The 22,291-nt window shown below is 55.5% G+C and overlaps 1 protein-coding gene across 1 annotated transcript in view; it reads right to left on the bottom strand.

Annotated features, from left to right (window-relative positions):
* NUP210 (nucleoporin 210) overlaps window positions 1–22,291 on the bottom strand; it is a 99,018-nt gene that overhangs the window by 25,851 nt on the left and 50,876 nt on the right. Inside the window, exons 15-23 of the mRNA XM_060023129.1 lie at window positions 18,639–18,860; window positions 16,453–16,626; window positions 11,081–11,273; window positions 10,469–10,575; window positions 9,716–9,820; window positions 9,525–9,626; window positions 1,977–2,105; window positions 584–711; window positions 350–485 (exon numbers count right to left, since the gene is read on the bottom strand). Of these exons, the coding sequence (XP_059879112.1) occupies window positions 350–485; window positions 584–711; window positions 1,977–2,105; window positions 9,525–9,626; window positions 9,716–9,820; window positions 10,469–10,575; window positions 11,081–11,273; window positions 16,453–16,626; window positions 18,639–18,860 (1,296 nt within the window). The remainder of the gene's footprint in view (window positions 1–349; window positions 486–583; window positions 712–1,976; window positions 2,106–9,524; window positions 9,627–9,715; window positions 9,821–10,468; window positions 10,576–11,080; window positions 11,274–16,452; window positions 16,627–18,638; window positions 18,861–22,291) is intronic.

Genomic DNA, 22,291 nt, shown 5'->3' with positions numbered 1-22,291 from the left:
TAAGGCCCCGACTGTCAATGGGCACCACTGCACACGAGCCCAGACCGGTCCGCACTCCTCCCCAGCCACCCCCTTGCTGTGCGGCAGTAGCTCCCCTCCCCTGAGCCACGCCACACCCCCTCCGTCCCGGAGAGACTGAAGTATCCCAGGCCCCTCCCTCCTGTGGCCCCAGGTCCCCGGGACCAGTGAAGGCCCCCTTTTCATCAGAGGACACAGTAGGGCAGTTTAATATGGCCCCTCCACGTGGCTTTCTGGGCTGCCCCTAAAACGCCCAGCCTATCACAAAAAAGCCCCAACATGCAACAGGGGCTGGGCCGAGGCCATGAAGCACGAAGAGGGACAGCTTTACCTCAATCTGCTGTGGGGCCGAGTTGATTCTCTGTCCAGCCTTATCGGTCACGGTCGCGGTGAGACTGGTCTGGCCAATGGCCACGCCGCGGACGCGGAACACGGCGGTGTAGTCGTCTGGGGCCTCGTCGAGGGCCCTGGAACAGAGGGAGGGGCTGGGACTTCTTCCCCCGACAGACCTGTCGGCAATGCCCTGAGATGCCCTCCTCTGACCCCTGATCCTGCAAGGACTCACACCAACGTGACGATCTGGGAGGCTGCCCGGAGCTTCAGGTCCATGAAGGCCAAGTACTTGGCCAGGAAGGGCTTCTTGTGGAAGTCCAGCACGCGAACATATGCCTTGACCGTCTTCCCAATCTCCACCTACATCAAGGGGGACAGAGACTCAGGGGTGGCCTTCGAATGACCAATGCCACCACCTGTGGTACCCTATGGTTCTCTGCAAAAGCATCAACAACCTCAAACCCACAGACCCAAGCTGACCTTCAGACCATCAGCCCATCAACAAATGAAAATCGGTTACGTGCTTTCTGTATTCAAGAGGCCTCGGGGATACGTCGATGCATAAATGACACATCCCACTCTGAGAGAACTAACAATCTTGGGGGGGGGGATAAATTAGAAGTATGGGATTAACAGATACACATTACTATGTATAAAGTAGATAAACAACTGGATTTACTGTATGGTACAGGGGCTATATTCAATATCTTATAATAACCCATAACGGAAAAGAATCTGAAAAGGCATATATATATGTATAACTGAATCCCTTTGCTGTACACCAGAAACTAACACAACACTGTAAATCAACTACACTCCAATAAAAAGAGAGAACTAACATCTCCTTAGAGAGACAATCCATAGCTTAGAATAGCAACAGGCGTACAGTGGGGGTTAAAAAGGGCTCAGTGACCCAAGAGTTCATCCTGGCACATGATATATACAGCGAGAACTCTGGGAAACATGAGTCAGAAATGCTTAGTGAAAGAACTCAAGTCTGGAGGCAAATCACCAGAGGAAATGAGATCAGAGGAGGACTACCTGAGGCTCAGAGAATATTGACTTTTAAGGAGTCCAAGTTGCTTGAATGTCCCCCTCTAATTACCAACTATTCTCTCCCCCCAGGAAGACAGGACTCTGACAGCATCCCTCTGTAAGCCTCACTGCAGTTACTTCAGGTATTTGGAGTAATATAAAATCCCTCTTTACATTAAAGAAAAGCCCAGATCTATTATGTATTCATTTTGCAAAAGCACTCGGCGTTAGTACATCTTACTCATCTGCCACTGAAATTTCTAAGAATCCAAAATGTACATACTGGGGAGAAAATTCGCATTCAGCAACGCATGCACCGGGCTGGTTAGTAACTCGCGCCAGTCAGAGGACAGGAATTCCCACGCTGCAGCTAACGTGGGGACAACTTCCGGCGGGATTTACAGCCAGGTTTTACAGGTGTCAACTGAGATGAAGACGGATACCCTCGGAGGCTGCTCTGCACTGAGCCCAGAATGCTGGGTGAAACAGCACTGCGAGCTGCAGGTGGACACGAGGAAAACACCCCCTGAACCCCCATCGTTCTCCAGGCCTCCGCAGGGAGGGAGCCGTACCGGGAAGTTGACACTGACCTTGTCCACCACGCGGATGTACAGCTCCTGAATGTCCGAGACATAAACGTCAGCCTTTGCCGGGGCCGGGAAGGCTAAGCACAAGTCGTGGATCATGACGGTTGAGGTGCCCGGGAGCAAAGGGTGCACCTGCAAGGTCAGAGGTGGGTGCGGTTACACAGCTGCTCACGGCAGCAGCCTATCGCCCGTGGGACACTGTCTCCCAGAGACTGCAGACCAGGGCTTGGAAAACCCTCATGTGGCCCTGCCCACCCCTCATCACGAGTACCCACTGCCAGCCAGGGGAGGGGCGTGGGATGTAAAATGTTAGAGCCAGGATAGATTTCAGAGAGCATTTATTTCAACTTTGCACAATTTACAGAGAAGAAAAGGGAAGCTGCTTCAAGGTGGGGGTGGTCAGAGCCTGGCAGAGTGAGGACTCACACCCAGGGTTCCATATCTCCTGTCCAGGCCACCTGCCCCTGCAGCTCCCATAAGAGAAGAGCATCCCATGGGGTCTCCTGTGAAACTGCAAGTCAGGGGCTGGTAGAGGGTGAGACCACTGCTTTCTAAATGAAGCTCTCACTGAGAAATCCTAATCTGAACCCACAGACTCTCAGAACCTGGGAACGGGCCGAGGAGGCCACCAAGTCTTCAGTGCGAGCTCTCTGAACCTTGCCCATCCCCACATTCACCTCAACCTCTGCTGTGCTTACAGTAGAGCCCTCATAAAATGTTTGGAGTGCAGGAATTCATCTAAGCTCCTGTCTTCCACGCTTTCATGCCAAAGGCCCCCTTTAAGTCTTCTTCTCTCTCTACCTCCTTCCAGGGATCCCACCTTCAGAAAAGTCTCTCCCCAGACAAACTGCATCATCACCACTCTCTCGTGTTGGGGATGGACTCGCAGTAACTTGTCATATTGCTTAGGCGTGCATCTCAACTGAGTGGTCTTGGGGGCTGGGCAGGTGGAGGCGTGTCATGGAGCTAGTGGGTGGGCCCCGCGGCTGCCTCCCATCTCTACCTGGCCCTGGCTTTGCTGCCTGAGATTTGTGGTCTTATATTCACTGGGGGTGGGAGATGGGCGGTGGGTACTGTGAACTGCTCAGTGTTGGCAAAGCTACAATTTCAATGTCAACAGCCTGTGGGGGAAAGACGTCAGGAGACAACCAAATACTATCCTATTGCACCCAGGTTAGAAGCCTTCAAAGGCTGCCCAGAGTGAGCCCACATCCTTAACACATCCTATAAGAACCTGGCACGATCTGGCCCTTGCCCAGGACTCTGGTTTCACCGCAAAACACCCTCCCCCATGGCCATCGCACTCCAGCCATCTGGCGCCTGTCTACCCACCTCAGGGCTGCATAGTCCACCTTTGAGATCTGGGGGCTTGTCCTCCCCCTGTGCCCACCTGCTGGCTCCCACTCACCCTCAGTCCCATTCAAGTGTCCCTCCTCGGTAAAATCTCCCCTGATCTGGAAGGTCGGGACCTTCGCCCCTCTGCTCTCTTCTCCTGCTGCAGCTGTACCACTCTTCACTCCAACTCGATGTAGACCTCCCTGTGCAACCTCCCCCAGGCTGTCTTCTCCCCTAATGCAGCCTCAGGACCGAGCCTCACACCTGGCCGAGACTCGGCCCCCGCCCAGCGTGTTGAGTACACTGAGATCCAGGGTCACAGCTCCAAGCCGCTGGTTAATGTAAGGAGACCTGCACCTGCACCAGCTCAGCTTCAGCCCTGGCTTTGTCAGCACTTGGGAATTTTTGAAAAAAGGGGTCTGCAAACCCCAGGTACCGTCATCTATTTGGGAAGTGCTGATGCTGGCCCACATCCTTCAGCGAACACATGGGGAGACAGGCCCACCCAGGGTGGGAACCCAGCCTTGAAGGGGCGGCACTGGGGAGGGAACACGGTGCCCGAGCCCCCAGTTTAGGGCTTCTTCTCCCACACTCAGCCGCTTCCCAGAGCTGGATGCCACCAGCAGCCAGAAAGGAACCGTCGGGCAGGGGAGGCAGCAGGGGCTTGAGAACTCTGCCAGCAGCACTGGGCTCACAGGTACACCCACAGATGAAGGGGGCCCAGGGTATTTCACCCAAGGACTCAAGTCGCTTAATAAAGATTCCAGAGTGGAAATCACGCTGGCGCTCCGAACAACGGCTGTGTAGTCTGACCCAGGGCCACGCCAGCCTGCTATCAAATACGCCGAGGACTGGAGGCCACAGGGCTCCAGTTCTGCGGAGGACGATTCACTTGGCTTATTACGCATCCCCCAGAGAGAACCCGTTTAAAAATCACAGGGAGAAGCGAGAGCTCTAATCTGATCCTCCTGCAAAAGTCGCCGCTGTCAGGAGCGACACGTCCTTCATAACGCAGAGAAATGACGCGCTCGCTGTACCTACGGGGCCAGACCCGCGCAGGGGACGCATGGAGGCGTTCCCTCTTCTTCTTCTCTCCTTCGAAAGAGCCACTTTGCGCATTTTAAACAAAGACATAAATGGCGGTGGGGAAATCGATTCCTTTTCCGCTTGATTTCCCAGCAGCTGGACGTCCAGGCGCCTTCCGCATGATGGAGCGGGAGACGGCGTCAGGCTGCCACCCACCAAAGGGCCGCGTGGCCCGTCCGCACATCAGCTCCTGCCAGCCCACTGGACAATGAACAGTGCTTTACGGGCGTGCCCACCCATCACTCCAGAGACAAACCACTGGAGGAAACGAGGGGACGTGCCGGCCAGCAGATGGCACAGGGGTGGGGGTGGCGGGGGAGGGATCCTGTCCCCACCCCGACCGTGTATGTGTCACCACCCTCTTCTCCAGGCTCCAGACCCACCTGCTCCCTGACGGACGTGTGAGGGACGCACGTGCAGGAGGGGAGGTGGGTAAACCCACGCCCAGCATGAATTCTCGTTCCCAAGGGGTAAAGGTGCTCACTGAGAGCCCAGGAGAAGTCCTGTCATCTCTTTGGAGACGGGAACGCGTTACTGTGCATTAAGATGCCATGTGTGGAGCCAGGGGCCGCTCTGCTCGCGCCCTCCACCTGCACCCGCCAGGCCCCGAGGGGCCGCTGCGCATCACGGCCCCTCGCTTCCCAGGGCCCATCACACTTCACACTTGTTCACTACAGAGGAGCAAGGACCCTGAAGATACTTCCGAACATCGCTGGCACCATCCGCTTCCATTTCCCATGCGTGCCCGTCGATGTCTCGTGCTGGCCAGGCCGTGCCATGCGAGAGGGTGGGGATCCATGCCCCCGGCAGACATGGACGCCCTTGAGGCTGGTGGGGGATGACCAGGGTCACACTGAGATAAGAAACTTCATCCAAGGGCCCCAGCCAGCCCGGAGGCTTCCCGCAGGCGAACACACCGCAGGCGGGACACACCCGAGTTCACGCCCCACGGCTACCACTTACCACCTGCCCCAACCCAAGGAAGAACCCCCTTCTGATGCACCTCCTCAGAGGTACAACGTCACCGTGACCAGCCGCATATCCCAGGACCCAGAGAGGCCCTGTCTGCTCCCCGCTGGAGCCCTGGAGCCCGGACCAGGCCTGGCAAGTGACGGGCACCCACCTTTGCAGGGTGAATGCGTTAATGAAAGGCGTGAGGGCTCAGCACACGCTAGGTTGCTTCCCAGCTGCCGATCTTATAATCACACAGCTTCTGCGTGGAGGGCTTATTTTGAAATGTAAAGAACTGGTGAGAAGAAAGAAACCCTGAGTTTGAATCAGGTAAACGCTCCTATGTGTAAACTCGCCAAGAAGGAAAGAGAGGTGCATTGCAGAGGGTTTGGGTCTGTGTGAGCCTGCACAGCCCTGGGTGCACGGTGGGGGCATAACCACCCCACCACAGTCCCCGTGCGGTGCGTGAGCGCCAGACTCCCTTCCAGAGACGCTTGGAAGCCAACACACACCACCAGCCATTCTTGCCTCCAAATGGGTATCAATAGGAAAGAAAGAAACAATTCTCTCTGAGCTAATTGAAGAAATGTTGTGGGCTTCCTCCCCTCTGTGATTAAAGGAAATGAGAATGCTGCTAATTAGCAGATGGAAAATGCCATAGAAACGTGTAAACGTCCTTCAGAAACAGCCCTCCGAGAAGCTGCAAGGAGCTGTCATCGGCTGTCAACACTCCATGAAAAATCCCTTCCACACTTTACAGAAGAGGCAAAGGGAACCAGAACCCGATTCCACCTGGAGCCGCAGTGGTCTCTGCACAGGCCTGAGGTGGGGGGAAGCAGAGAGCCTGGCGGCCAAGGCGCCTCCAGGATACCTTCTGGGCAAACACGATCCTGGTGGATCGGGCACTGAACGTCAGGCACAGCTGGCATGTCCTGAACTCGGTGCCAGACATGTCCTGGGGTCGTGTCTGCAGTGGGGCACTTAGCCCCACTCAACAAGAGCCACGGAGGATGACACATGTGGGCGAAGGCCAGTCCTACAACCTGGAGAGGGAACTGCTATAACTCTTTGGGACCATCTGTAAACTGGGGATGTCAGGCTTGTCTTGGCCGGGAGAAGCCTAGAGTCTGTTGCTGACAGGGACTGCACATTGTAGGACATTGCTAGACTAAGCAGGGGTTCATAGGTTTTGGGAAACTTGACTCTGACGCTGGAATCCCATCTTGAGTCAGACAAGCATGCTAGCCTCTGTTTGAATGCCTCCAGAGACGGGGAGCTCACTACCTGAAGCAGCAGCCTAGTCCATCACAGACTGTCAGAACCTCTTGTTCTTGGAAGAAGGGTCTCTTTCCGGCCACAGGGCTGCCCTCAGGGCTCACTCAAAACATGTGGTGCAAGGTAAATGTGAGTAAAAGGTGCCCAAGTTTTGTTAGCACTGCACACATTTTTCTGAACTTGAAATTTCCCTCTTTTATATAACAGGGGAGTTATTTTTAATCTCCAGAGATAAAGCAAAAAAAGGCATATTTCAAGCAGTTGGAATCATTTACAATTTGAGGTTTTCCCTTTAATGTTAAGGATTTGACAGTGAACACTTACTTACGTGGAAGAGGAATGGCCAGGGAATTATTCTTTCTTTTATAGAGGGAATATAAGTGCATGGGGGAGGGCTTCCTACCATCTCAGGCATCCAGCTGCCCCCAAGCTCCCTCTAACGAGAAGCTGCAAGGAGCTGTCATCGAGAGGTGCCGAGAGATGGCTTTTTCTTGCTCTGATCTATGGTGATAAACCCAAAAGGTCCCAACATCTGTAATTCTGCCTCTGAGAAAAACAGGAATGTTATGACGTGCTTCCTCGCCCTTCACCGAGGGGCTGCCCCGTGAGAAAGCATCCTTCCAACAAGACAGCTAAAGACCAAAGTCGCCCACTGGAGGAAGGTAAGAAAATGTTAGGAAAACAAAACAACAAAAAAACTAGATCATCCTAGAAAGACACATGCTACCAAAACTGACTCAAAAAGAAACAAACAATCTGGATAGACATGTAAGAAGTGAAGAGTTTGAATTCATATCAAAAACTACCCATGAGGAAAGCCCGTGACCAGAAGGCTCCACTGGTTAACTCTACCAAACATTCAAGAGTTACTGTTACCAGTTCTACCCAGACTCTTCCAAAAATTAGAAGAGGGAACATTTCTAAGTCATTCTATGAGGGTGATATCACCCTGATACCCAAACCAGGCAAAGACATCACAAAAAAGAAAATCACAAACCAAAATCTCTCACGAATATGAACATAAACTCAACAAAATACCAGCGAACTTTAACCAGTTACACGTAAAAAGAATTATACACCATGAGCAAGTAGGGTTTATCCCAGAATGCAAGGTTGGTTTAATATCTGAAAGCCAATTAACGTAACACATGATATCAATGGAATAAAAGACAAACAAAAAAAAGATTATTTTAAGAGACACAGAAAAAGCATTTGACAAAATCCAACACCCTTTCCTATGTGTGTGTGTGTGTATAGGGAGAATAGGGAGGTGATTACTAAGGTATTTGGGGGTTTTTTGAGGCGATAAAAAACCTAAAACTAACTGTGGTGATGGTTGCCTGCATCTACGAGTACACTAAAAACCACTGAATTGTGACATTAAGTGGGTGAATTGTATGGTATGTGAAAGATACCTCAATAAAACTGATATTAAAAATAATAAAAGTTGGCGAGGGTGCGGGCCAGCTGTCCCTTAGCTACAGTCTCTGCCGTCTAGTTTACCGCAGTCCCCACCACGCCCTATTACCTCCAACGCTGAAGCTAAGCATCTGGTGACGGTTAGCCCAGCTCCTCCCAGTATGTTCCTCACACCCTGCTCATTTGCCTCACTTACTCTACACCTGTCCCACTTCAGAGACAACTCATGTTGTGGCCACTGTATCAAGACAGTCAACAGATGCAAAAAGAAAGTCAGAGAAAGGGACCAGTGGGGAGTTATGGCTGGAAACCCTGCAGAGAGTGAGGTGACATACTCCTAATTCCCGGCTAGGACACACATTTATTTACTGCACAACCATGGGCAAGGCAGCCGGGCTGTATTTCTGAAAGGAGATTGTGGGACCAGGTCTCTGTGAAGGCTAAGTCCCTGGAATGCGTGTTTTGTGCTCTCGCCAGTGGTGAGGGCTCCCCCGCAAGGACAGGCAATGCTGAAAGCAAGCGCGGGCAGCAGGATGGCAGGATGGCTTTCTCCTGGCTTCCCTGGCTGCACCACAGGAACCCGCACCATGTGTCAGGCACGGAGCGCCCCCGCCTCTCTCGAGTCCAGGACAAGTCTCGCTCGGTGCTGGGATGACTGGAAAACTCCCCCAACACCTGGCAACCAGCCTTCACCAGGGGAAAGCAGGTCTTAGGCTCTGAGCAACCCAAAGGCCGCAGCAGAGCTGCAATTTCAGGACACCGCATGGGTGTCATGGTCTCTTGGTTCTTGGCTGCCTGCAATTGCGACTCACAGCAGTGGTTTGACACACTCAGCGGTCAGTTTCCTTTTAAAGAACGTTCAGTTTTCACGACAGCATAATAACTCACTGTGCCAATATGCAGACACTTAGGACGTTGGTGTCTGTTTGCCTTTACTCTTTGTCATGATCATAGGGCGATTCTTTAAAAATAAAAAAAATTAAACCACCTAAATGCTCTACAAGGAGAGAATGGCTGAGTACACATGACTGTGAGAAAATAATCAGCCAGCCTACATAGCAACACGGAGAAAAAACCCTTAGAATAAAAGCACTGAAAAGAGCAGAATGCTCAGTTCCTCCACACCATGGGCACAGCTAGGGAGAGGGTCAGGGAAGGAACATGGGGAAACAGAGAGAGCCGGTACGTCTTTAAGGCAATTTCCTTGCGGTTCTTATACTGACACTCATGTAATAATAATTATTATACAATTATTAAGTTCAATTAATTATTAAATTTTAAATACTAATTATTATTACTAGGTAACTACAGTGCGGGTAGTTTGTGGAGATGGAATACAAACCACAAAGGTAGCTCGTGAGTTTCACAAACAGCGAATCAGGGAATCTGAAGACTGTTCAACACACCAGCCAAGACTAAGGGCCAGCTTCGGCAGCAATCTGCTCACTAGTACGAAGAGGAAGGCGGGGGCAGGGCCCCACTCACCGTGGCGATGCCCCGGGCTTCCTGATAGGCCACCCTGACCACATCCGCGCTGCTGGTGTTGAGGAAGAAGTAGCCAGAGCCTTCTCGGACGTGCAGCTCTGCCTGTTAGGAGGGGCCAGCTGGTGTCAGAGGCCTGGGGTCCCCCAGGGGTGGGGTCACACCCAGGCACTGGAGCAGGGGGGAGGCTGTACCTGCACGCCCGGGTGGTTGTAGATGGCCACCTCTTCTGGACTGACCCTCACGTCTTCCACCAGCAAGAGTTCGATGGAGGCCGACACGGGCATGAGGGGATGGTGCTGAAGGGGCAAAGCCAGCACTGTCAGATCCAGGGGGGCTGGGGGCCACCTCAGGCCAGCCCACGGCCTCCCCCAGAAGAGCAGGACGAGTGGCCCCAGGGGCTGGCGCCCCCCCCGCCCCGCGGGACCTCATTATGTCGGGGACACGAGCCCAGTAACACCCATCGTGCTTTGAGACCACAGCCCTGCGAGGCCTCCTGAAGTCCTGCCCAGGTGGGCGCCTCATCCCACCTGCCAGGCTCCCGGGATGGACGACTGACACGCACCCCAGGAAAGTGGGACGGCGTTGCAGGCAGTGGGAGCTGCGGGCTTAGGGGATGGGGCTGAACCAGCTCTGCACACTCAGCTGGGGCCGCGGCGGGGAAGAGGCTGCGGCCCAAAGGCCTGAGGGCCCCCGAGGCGTGCGCCAGAGACGGCGTGTGGCGAGGTCCCTCTGCCTTTCAGCTGTATCCCCCCGTTGCCTGCGTGCAGGGTGTGCAGCGGGGGAGACTGAGGCAGGGAGCCTGGTGAGGAGGCACCCCTGATCATGGAGCGGGGGGTGACCGGGGCGCAGCCCAGCGAGGGGCTCAGGACCCTGGGACGCCGGGCACAGCACAGGAGAAGCAGAAGCAGCAGGGCTCCCCGGCCCCCCAGGGCTCTGGTCAGTACCGGCTGCTTCACTCTGGCCATGTCCAGGTGGGACTGCTGGTAGCCAGTGGCAGTGGCAGAGATGGCCGTGGTGCCCGAGGCCTGGTGAACTGAAATGGCCTGCAAACCTGAGTGCGGGAGAGAAAGCGGCGTCGGGTTTGGGCCCCGCTGCTGTATCTGTGAGGCGGCCCCTCCTTCCCTCTGTCTAATTTGTAGCGTTAAATCTCCCATAGCCCTAAAAATAGGTGATGGGCTTCGTTTACACCGTGTGCACCCTAAGAGTTAACGGGCCCTGAGCAAGGTTCCCGGGGCAGCTTAGAGGAGCTGGAGGAGACAGCTCAGCTCCCGGCTGCCGAGGGGTCTGTGATGGCAGCGTCGCAGGGCGTCGGCGCCAGGCCGGTCTGTGTACAACCTGGGTTTGAGATTCAGCCGCCGTGTGCCCCGAGCTGTCTCCCCATCTCCCACACAGAGAGGCCATTCCTACGTCACAGACGTGGGAGGATTAAAGGAGAGTCCTGAAGCTCCCTGAGCTTTGGTCCTGGACAGAGGGGGCCCCAGCCCTCCACCCACAGCTGCCGGCCCCTCTCGGCACGCGCTCGTCTGTCTGGGGCCACCGCTCACCACCCGGCTCACCGTGCAACTTCTTTTGGCCGCTCCCATCGTCCCGGGACACCAGCTGTAAGGGCGGGTCCAGCTCGATGCTGGCCAGCGACGGCCTGGTGGACTCCCACTGGACGCTCAGCGAGCTGAAGTTGTCGAACCTGCGGCCCTGCTGGTCATAGGCGGCCAGGTCCAGCAGGGGGTTGCGATGGCTGGAGACCGGAACCTGCAAGAAGCCGAGGTTACCCGCTATGGCTGCACCCCGGACTGGGCGGGGTCGCCCCTGACCACACGGTGCAGCGGACCTGCCGGCTGCCTTGTAAGCTCGTAGGGGTCCCGGCGAGCCCGTGGGGGGCAAGTCGCGAACGGATGGTCACTACTGCCAGCCAGCAAGGTGCCCCCAGCCCTATGCAACCTGGCCTCCCGCTCCAGTCCGTGGTCCTCAACGGGGGCCTTGGCGGGGTCTGGAAGCATTTTTGGTTGTCACACTGCAGGGGGCGCAACTGGCGCCTAGTGTGTAGCGCTTGGGGTGCTGCCGAACACCCCAGGGTGCACTGGACAGCCCCCCAAGAAGGGGCGATCTGGCCCCAAATGTCAGCAGTGCCGAGGCTGGGGGGCCCTGCCCTCGGCCTCCCCACCCGAGCCAGGCTGCTCTCCTCCACTCAGCCCTCCCCTCTCCAAATCCTGCCACCTCCCCCCGCCCCATGCCCACCTCAGCCCCTCCAGGATGCCCCGCCTCGTGGTTCAACAGGAACGCCAATTACACCCCAAAGTGTCCCAGAGCCACTGGGATGGCAAAGCTCTCAGCTGGCCTTGACCACCCTGGTGATGGGGGCGAGGACGGGTCCCGGGGGAGGGAAGGGACAGAGGTCCTCGGTGGCTCAGCGGCAGGCCCCTAGGATTCCACTCCAAAAGCCCACCTCCTGCTGCGCGCACCTGAGCAGCTCTGCTCCCCAGGGCCCGCGGGGGAGCGGCCTCATTCCCCCAGACCGAGGTTCACCCCGCCCTCCCGGCCCGAATGGACGCCCAGCTCCCACAGCCCGGACTCCAACCCACCTCCGCCCAGGCAAGTCACCCACTTTCTGGAGTTTCTCCACGTGAAGTGGGAATTGCACGAGATCCTCCTTCCAGGGCTCTGTTCTAAATAAGGGTCGCGTGAGAGCATTTTAAGGGGCCCGGCTCGTGTCACTCAGGCAGGAACCTGAGCTCAGCAGTACCCACACTTCACCAGGCACGGGTCCAGGAGGAAGGACTGAGCTTCTCTGGCCCTTGCAGTCAGGAGTAAGGGCATCACTTGCTTTGGCCAGTGAAATGTGACAAGTGACTCGTGACAGTTCCGGGGGCAGAAGCTTGAATGGTTAGAACGTGATCTGCCAGCTCTGCTTCTCTGCCCACGTTCAACTTGGGGGCCGCTCCACCGCCCAAGTCTTGGAAGGAAGATAACGACGAAGTGGGGCCCCCAGCCCACTGCGATGCACACACTGCGTGAGCGAGAAGTGAGCCCTTACTGTGCAGGGGTGTCGGTACTGCCGCCGAGCCCACCTGGCCCGCCGGATGCAGTCAGCAAACTCCCACCTCCCTCGCCCCCGGAGAACTCTGGACCAAAGCAGGTCCCAAATTCTAAATGCAGGTCAGCATAATCACCTGGGGATGCAAAGGAGTTTTACAACCATTGTGGACACGAGTCGGGAGCTGTGACTGTGGGCGGGGAGAACAAAGTGCGTATTCTAGAGGCCCCACTCTGTCCCCCAGATGCGACCCAGGGTGGAAAACTAACGTGCTTCCCTTCCTCTTCCCCCCCGGGGCGGGGCAGGGGCGGGGTGGGGGGGGAATGAACAAAGCAACAATCATGCTCGCAGGTTCACTGGTCCTGCCAATGGCAAGAGCATCATCCCCAAACGGGGAGGCTGAGGCTCAGAGATGTTATGTTGCTTGCCCAAGGTCACACAGGTTTAGGGGTGGGACTCTCTGGTCTCATTTTAAAGCCCACCGGCCTCGCCAGACGCTGTGCAGCCTCTCCCCAGCACACGAGTCAGGAGGCAGCCCCATTCCAGCCCCAGCCTGTCACCTTCTGGCAGTGAGCTGCACGGCTGATGCCCAGCTCAGAGGACTGGGGTCAGGCCAGAGTGCAGTCCCACTTTGTCACTCCGACAGGTCAGCCCCGTTTTAGTGCCTGGCCTCGCCAGTGACCGACTCTGCAAACACGTCCTGGGCAGCCTCTGGCTTTGGAGACGTATAAAGTGAAACCGATTTGCACCAGGATGTGTGGCAAGGATATATCTTCCTCAGGGTCCCCTGGTGACACCACAGATCTCAGGGGCCACACCTGACTGGCCTGCGGCTCTGGAATCCCAGCACGGATGGATCACAAGGCAATTCTGTGTCTGAGCAAAGATCTACAACACACGAGAGCCAATTCAGAGCCGCACTCGCTGCCTGACCCGCATCTTCCAGCCAAGAGACAACCCTGGGCTGACCCCGAGGTCACAGCCGACAGACGGCCAGACTCGGCTCCTTCAGCGAGTAGCCAATGTTTTAAGTACAGGAAAGAGGCACTTGGATCTGTTTTTTCCTTTGAAACTGAGAAGGTTTGGCCAGCCTGGGGTTGAACAGGCTAGAGCTGAGGGGGCTTTGGAGGAGCACCCGCTGTTCAGGCCTGACCATAACCCCGGCCCTGTCCTCGGCACCAGGCATGTGAGCCTACAGAATAAGGGCAGCGGGCGGGGGGCTGGGGAGGGGTCCCTGGATCACTCATCCACCCACCATTCACTGAGCTCCCACCACGAGCTGGGCCCTGAGAGAGAGACTCACAAAGATGAAAATGAGTACAGGCACAGCTCGGAGATGTTGCGCTTCGCAGATCCCTCGTTTTTACAGCCTGAAGGTTCGTGGCAACCGTGTGTCGAGAGATTCTGTCACTGCCATTTTCCTAACAGCGTTTGTTCACTTCATGTCTCTGGGTCATGTTCTGGTAATTCTCGCAATAGTTCAGACTTTTTCGTCATTATTATATGTACTTGTTAGGGTGTCTGTGATCAGGGACCTTTGAAGTTACTGCCATGACTCACTGAAGGCTCAGAGGTCGGTTAGCATATTTTAGCTATAAAGTCCTTTTCAATTAAGGTCTGTACATTGTTTCTTTAGCCATAACACTATTGCACACTTAATAGACTATAGGATAATATAAATGTAGCTTTTATATGTCCCGGGAAACCAAAAAGTTCCTGAGACTTGTTTTATCGCGATATTCGCACTGTACTGCCGGGTCTGGAACCGAACCCACGCCGTCTCTGAGGCCTGCCTGTGCGTAAATTCTACAGCATTAGTTGATGTTAGGTGCTTGGGGGCGGGGAGGGGGAGAAGGGGACCGCGTAGGAAATGCTGAGTGGGGACCTTCAGATAAGGTCTAAGGCTGAGGAAGGCCCCCCCACACCCCGCGAAAGTAACGTGTGAATAAAGAGCTGCGGGTTCAGGAGGGAAACAACTCCAGCCAGGGGACAGCAAGCCAGAGCATGGGACTGTCCCAGCATCCGGGCACTGATCACGGGGGGAAGGTGACGGGCGGTCTCAGGGCCTGCAGGTCCCACTCTGACTCCCTATGTCCGGTCCCGCTTATCCCCCGCGGGAACTCTGGATGTCACTGTCATCACTCAAAGGAGGCAGCTGCACAGCGGGTGGGATTCAGGCCGGGCCTGAATCCGGCTCCCCGGCACACACACGGTGGACCCAGCAAGCCGGGTCTTCCAAGCATCCAGACTTATATGTTGTCTTTCTTTCCACAAGGGATAATTTGCTGAGTACATAAAAGTGATTTAAAATGTAAAACTTTCAGGACATTCATCTCAATAGCCCCCAAAGTCTTTTCCTGAACACACACAGATTTTCACCTTAGGGAAGATGGTCAGCCGCTCCATGACATGCACACCCAGGCCTGGGACGGGGAGGATGTGGCACCATGACAACGAGCCTGCGGAGGGGCCCTGGGCTCTGAGCCCGGGTCTCCTCCCGCAGCAGGATGCTCCCTGCAGGCCCGCGGGGCAGGGGAGAGGGCCCTGAGCCGCACACACAGACTCCTCACTTTAACCAGTGCCGGCGAGGCCCCAGTGCTCACGGGACCAGCGGAGGGGCTCACATGCGTCAGAGCTGAGGGGTCAGGGAAGCCCCCCACAATCGCCAGAGCAGCGGGAGAAAAAGCTGAACCAAGCTCACGAGGACAGGAGGCCCAGAGGCACCGGCCAGAGGGTGGGCTTGTTCCCAAGTCCCAGGCCCTGGAGTCTGGCGCCTCCCCTAGAGCTTCAAAGGGACGCAACTTGACCAAACAGCAGCAGGAGCCGACTCCCAATCTCGCTGCCCCAGGCAGGCAGCTGGACACGCCCCGGGGCTGACTGCAGGCTGGGGCTGGGAGAGAAGCACCTGCAGGGCTGCCAAGGAGGCACCAGACTTGGAGCTGGACAGACGTAGGTTCTGCCTGCGGGTCCAGCCCTCAGGGACGAGGAGCAAGACACACACAGCGGTTCTGATCACTGTGTGGGCAGCAGGGTTGCAGAGACCCTGGGCTGGCCCCGGGGCCTTTGCACTTGCTGTTCCACCTGCCTGGGGCACCCTGAGCTTGGCCCCTCTTGGGTGGCGCCCCGAGCACAGGCGTGAGCCTGTGTGCCCTCCTCACAGGGGCCTTTCCCTATAGTCTGAGGTCCCCTGTCTCCACAGGGCTTCGCACCCGCCCATCCACCATGTCTGCTGTGGGCCTCCTGTCGGCTCCGAGGCCTGAGCCTCGCCTGCCCTGGGTACTCTGCGTTCCAGAACCTGACGTGTGCCCAGCACAGGGGGTGAGATCCAACGAACGTACGCTGAGGGATGAGAAGAAAGAAGCCTGGTTCCCTTCCGAGATGGGCCGCCGCCGGCCAGCAGGGCGTGTGCATGCCTGACCCCGACCAGGGGGCTTCCAAATCCTCCACGTCCAGCCGTCCGGTCTCGAGGGTCTCAGGGGTGGAGGCTGGACTGCTGTCACCTCACATCCCTGCTGTCAGGGACCCCAGTGACTTTCTTCCCTCTGCTCGCAGTGACCTTGGAAACACAGCACCATCCCCCGTACCGTGGAGAAGGCTACCGCCAGCCACTCCCTCTGCAACTCCTGCCTTGAGACAAGAACCCCACCTTAACAGCCTCGAGCCACACAGGAAAGTGCGAGATCTGTACAGACCGCCAAGTGCCCACGCAGAGAGGCGGCAGAGTCCGGGCGCTGCCACCAGCAGCTGTGACGCAGGGGATGCCCCACCCCTCCAGATCCCGGGCCTCACGTGTCACACGCAGACAAGTGCCCACCGGACAAGGCGAGTGTAGGGCTGAGGGGGCAGCACCGGGTGTCGCCTGGCCTACCCACGCCGCCTCCCCAGAAGGCCACTCACCACCTGCTTGTTCTGCTGCAGCAGCGGGCAGGACAGGTCCAGCTGGGGGCTGGCGTAGACGGGCGCCAGGGTGAGCCTGGAGGGCGGCGCACACACGAACTTCACCACAGCAGGCTCCAGTGCCGGGAAGGGGTTCGTGATGCTGGGCCTGTTCCCCACCGTGAGGGCGACGACCTGGCAGAGCAGAAGCAGCCGTCACACACCCCACGCCCGAGTCCCTGCTCCGCTGGGAGCCCCCGGGACTCAGCGTGCTCTTCTGCAGAACTGGGATGGTGGTGATGCCCGCATCCCAAGCGGGTTACAGCGGTCCAGCGCCACACGCCCAGGAGAGAGCTCCCTCAACGTGCAAGAGACCTTCCGACAGGGGCCCTGGCGCCCTCTACTAACAGAACAGAACCACTGCCGGCTCCTGGGCCCGAGGAAGAGGTGGGTCGGGGGAACACCATGCAGCTTCCCGGGACCCTATGAAGACCCCATGGCTGATGAGCAAATCGACAAGCTTGTGCGTTTAGAATGAGGAATCCAGAGTGACTTGGAGACACCCATCACAACGAGGTGCAGGCGCCGCAGAGCGTGTCTGATGGACTGAGCCCCTGGGGGGGGACCAGCTGAGGGCTACGGAGGGCGGGGCCGCTGAGCAGGTGCTGGAGCCACAGCCCTGCCCTCCTTTCGCCTCTTAGACAAGCTCAGCTGGAGGCTGCAAAGACGGAAATTAAAGGTGCAAGAAAAGACACGGAGATTTATGCTTGCTTTCAGAGCTGGGACCTCAGATATCAAGCCTGGCCCCCATTTTACGAGCAACACGGCTCACGGCCGGTCCTGAGGGAGCGGCCCCCGGCCCCTCAGTGACACTCACTTTCACACGCCAGAACAGTCCGGTCCAGAAGTCCCTCAACCTTCCTGACCACGAGGCAGGACAGAGGGCAGTGTCCTGGGTGACCCCCAACACCCCAGAGCACCAGGGTAGGGGGCCCTCAGGGCGGCCCTGCTGAGGGTCCAACCCCTACCGTCCGAGGGGGACACAGATGACTGAGCCAAGCCAGGGCTAAGAAAGTTCTCTACGTTCATTTTTGACTAAGTTTATTCTTGTTGTGGTATTTATTATTTTTCTTATTCTTCAATTGATTTTGTAAAAAAAACAACGAAGCCAGTGGAAGTGGGCCTCTCACTGTGCCTCTTTTCTGCTCACACCAAGCCAGTCTCGGTGTGGCCGTCTTCATAAGGGTGCCTGGGGGCCGTGTGTGTGTGTGTGTGTGTGTGTGTGTGTGTGTGTGTGTGTGTGTGTGTGTGTGTGTGTGTGTGTGTGTGTGTGTGTGTGTGTGTTTTAACATCAACTGACATGCTCTGTACTAGTAAATAAACACAGGTGTTCTTCACTTCCCCCAAGAAAGGGGCTCTCTCCTATGTCTCTTGATTCACGCTGGCCTCCTCACCCCTTGCGTTCTGTTTCCGGGCACCCTGGGAATGGAGGGTTACACCCCTACTATAACCAGACGAGTGTGCAGCCCTGAGCCTGGGACTGCCAGGCACAGGGGAACGGAGGGGCGAGCTGCTGCTCTATCCAGCCGATGCCGGCCCTGCAGGGATCACAGGTGCACTGTGCTCCGTCCACCCAGGCTAATTTTTTTGGTTTTCAGCATTAAAAAAAAAAATCAAGACACTCCATACACCTGAAGCTAATATAATATTGTAAATCAACTATATTTCCATCTAAAAAAAAGATTCCGGAGAAAAAAATATTGGGATTCTCGGCTCATCCTGAAACACCGAAAGGATCTGCCCACCCTGGGTCTGCAGTCCCACTCATTTATAATACTGATACTTGCCTGACCCTGGAGGCCTCTGACTTTGCGAGCCCGATCTCAACCCACCCGGACTTGACAGTGGGGAGTGCTGACGCCCTGGACCAAGAGATTGCCCCGGGTGTGGAAAGAGAAGCAGGACTGGCCAGCGTGTAGCGCGGTCCCAACTGCCACACCCTGCTAGGCCCAGATGGTGCTTACTCAACCACCCTCATCCTCAGTCTGCCTGTCTGTGAAATGGGTACAACAGCCACGGCTGTCTCTCAGGGTTGCCTCGAGCAGTTAGATAAAATAATGCTGCGAGGCACAGCAGGGTGCTTGGGGGACGTGACTTTCCATCCCTCGCTCTGGGCAAGGCTGGTCTGGGGGTGGCCCCCCGCTCACCTGCTCGCCCAAGACCTGGCAGGTCACGAGGATCCAGTGTTGCTGGTGATTCCGGGCGGCAGGGGGCCCAAAGAGAGCCAGACTGACGCTGTCCATGTCCTCAGAGGTGACGTTGCGGAAGAACTTGGAAGGCTCCAGGACCCAGGGTCTGGGACCCCCCTCGAAAAGCATCTCTTTTGAGGAGCCGAGGGTCACCAAGGCGACAGAGGAGGGGTCCACAGCCTGTGGGAGAAAAGAGGGGAAGCGTCAACGTCTCCCTGGGAGAGGCGAGCCTGCCAGGGCTGGGGTGGCTCACTCTCTGGTCCTTGCTTTACTTGGTGCTGGTTGTTCTGCCAGGAAATGATCTGTTTGGGCGTCTGTCTCCCCAGCTGGCCTATAGGCTCATTAAAGGAAAGGCATGTCTGTTTCCTCTTGTATCTGCAGCGCGATCTCAACCACATGAGAAATGAAAGACCTTACAGACAAACTGAAATATTTTTAAAAGCGTAAATTACAACTACACTGTGATACTATTTCTCTGCCATCTGATTAGCAAAAATCCAAAAGTCTGAGCACACACACTGCTGGTGAGTCCGTAGGGAAACACGTACTCTTTTATAAAATTAATTAACTTGTTTTTTGAAATATAATTGACATGTAACATTATATTCATTTCATTAGTACAACATAGTGTTTTGATATTGGTATATGTTGCAAAATGGTCACCACAATAAGTCTAGTTAACATCTATCACCACACAAAGTTACAATTTTTTTTTCTTGTGATGAGAACTTTTTTTTTTTTTTTTTTTTTCTTTGCGGTACGTGGGCCTCTCACTGTTTTGGCCTCTCCCATTGCGGAGCACAGGCTCCGGACGCGCAGGCCCAGCGGCCATGGCTCATGGGCCCAGCCGCTCGGCGGCATGTGGGATCTTCCCGGACCGGGAAACGAACCCGTGTCCCCTGCATCGGCAAGCGGACTCTCAACCACTGCGCCACCAGGGAAACCCAGATGAGAACTTTTAAGATCTATTCTCTCAGGAATTTTCAAAAACAGTATTATCGAGAAACGTGTTCTGTCCCGCTGGGGAGACAGGAAAATGGCACCACCCCAACAGAGAGAAATTTGGCAATATCTACTAAAATGACAGTCACATTTATCCCTTGTCCAAGCAACATTCCTTCTAGGAATGGACTCCGAAGATACGCCTCCATGAATATATAAAACATACACACAGAGCTACGCATTACAGTATTACTTTTAAGAGTAAAAGCTTGGAAACAGCACAAACACCCACCAGCAGGGGCCTAGTTAGGTAAACTGTGGTCTATCCATACGATGGAATGTCAAACAAAGATCTTCCCGTGTGGATGTCGAGAGATTTGCAGGTTATTTTCCAAGCAAAGAAGCAAAGTGCAGAACAGGATATCTAGCATATTACCCTTGAGTAAGAGAGGAACGGGCAGGGCATAACAACATACAATCGTTCTTGCTGACTTTTGCAAAAAGAGACACTGAAACTGTAAAATGGAAACTAATCAAAATAGTTTTTGACAAGAGGCAGGGAAGGGATGGAAGTGAGGCTTCTGGGTGTACTTTGAATACGGGTTTAACTTGGGAACCACATAAACAACTTAGACAAAAAATAAGGTTAAAAAAAGCAAACCCTGGGTCTTCCCTGGTGGCGCAGTGGTTGAGAGTCCGTTGAGTGGTTGAGATCCCCCGTCCAAGGCAGGACCTCCTGTCACTTGTTACCTCCCTTCCCAGCTGGACCGCCCTTCTCACCACCTGTCATCACTTCCTGTGTGTTCTTAAGTGCATTTGCTTCTCTGTCCCCAAAGCTAGAATGAAGCTGTCACTCAGCTGTGTGACCTTAAGCAGGTTAATGTCTATAAGTCTCAGTCTCCCGTCCTATAAAATGGGTACAATGAGAACCCTGCCTCATGGGTTATCGCAGATTCAAGGGGGCATGGATGGGAGCCCTGAACACACATGTAGCATATGCTCAGTAAATGGCCCCCACTACTGTCAACTGTCACCCCCATTTTGCAGATGGAAAGAGTGAAGCCCAGCAAGCAGAAACAACTCGTCCAAGTTCACCCAGCTGGCGAGCCCGGGTCTGTTCCGACTCCAGATGCCCTGCTCTCACCCGTCTCATCACCACAACCAGAACAGCTCTGCTATGGACAAAGTAGGTCACTGTAAACCTTGCAGGAGGATTTCTTCCTGACCAGCCCAATAGAAAGACTGTGCAAAAGTACCACATGTCCTATAATTAAAGCTGGAGAATGATCAATTATCACCTTGCTGTGCAATTCTCTTCCCATCCAGGCATAAAAGCATCACCGAACCGTGTGCCAGGGAGATAGGTTAATAATCAGCATGGCTAATGAAGGACACTGATAAATCGTACTGGGGGCGTCAACACGCAGATACCAGGACAGGCCAAGCAGGAGAGGAGGGGCCCCGTATCGCAGTCGAGACCTTCTCTCTCAGGGACTCAATTTCCTGGTTTGCAAAACAGGAGGGCGTCTGGTCATCAAGAGGCCCTTAGCATCAGCACTCTGCGTTTCCAGGAGATGGACTACCCGCCTCAGTCCAGGATCCAGAGAAAAGGAGAGGGGAGGGGAGGGGAGAGGCAGTCAGAGGTGACAGTCCCCCCTCAACCGCCGCCCCGGCACCTGGCTGACCCAGAGGCTCCAGGATGCACAGCCCACGCTGATTATCACCGGGATGAAGGAGGCAGGCGGGGACCCCAGACCCTGGCACTCCAGGCCCCCAAAGGGTAACCCGCAGGTGGGGTGACAATGTACCCCAAACTGCTGCAGCCAACCAGGCTGAAGAGGAAGTAGTGTGTTGGCTGTGAAGGGAGTTAGGGAACTGGCAAGACAGCCCCTCTCTGTCTGTGGGCCAGTTAGACAGAAGAGGTTACAGGTAAGTCGGGCCGGGGGGTGGAGTGGGGGGCTGGCGAGTGGCACCTGTTAGATCTGGGGAGGGTCTTTCTTCTGCCGTGGGGGGCATCCTTACAATGTGCTTCCAAGACACGGCCACTCACCCTCCCCGCCAGCAGCAGGGGTCTCATGGGTGTGACTGTCCCTCCCTGACCTCACCTGCTGCCCACTGCTGCATGAGAACATCCAGCTCTAACCCTCGCTCGACCTGACCCAGGGAGCCTCCAGTCTCATGCCTCACCCCGAGATACACACACTCCTTCTGGTGCCCCACCAGCCGAGCTTCCTGCCTTCACACTCTCGTTCTGCTTCTGCGTTCACAGGTGACCTGTGCCCACGGGACTCTTCGTTACCTCTACTACACTTGCTGTGTCTGTCTGCACGTCTGCATTCCTCACAGATGGGCAGCCTCCCAGGGCACAGAGGGGGAGATATTTCCCTAGATCTGCCTCCCCAACCCAAGCCTCGTACTAACAAAGCACCAGGGACTGTCTGCAGCGTGAACTAGCAAGCGCAGGCTGGACAAGAACTGGTAGCTGCCCTTCCAGTTTCCACACTCCTCTCTTCCTCAGAGAAAGAACTTCCATTTTATTAGGGTGGTAAATTGCCCAGCTGAAATGACTCCCTCATCTCTTACAGCTAGCTGGGGCCAGCAGATGAAGTTCCGGCCAATGAGGTGCAGGGGGAAGCTGCTCTTTTAAACTTCTGACAAGGCTACTACAG

Source organism: Delphinus delphis, chromosome 10 (genome assembly GCF_949987515.2).
Source record: "Delphinus delphis chromosome 10, mDelDel1.2, whole genome shotgun sequence".
In the NCBI taxonomy this organism is placed as follows: Eukaryota; Metazoa; Chordata; class Mammalia; order Artiodactyla; family Delphinidae; genus Delphinus; species Delphinus delphis.
The sequence above is the reverse complement of the archived record's forward strand: the minus strand, read 5'-3'. Positions and strand labels throughout refer to the sequence as shown.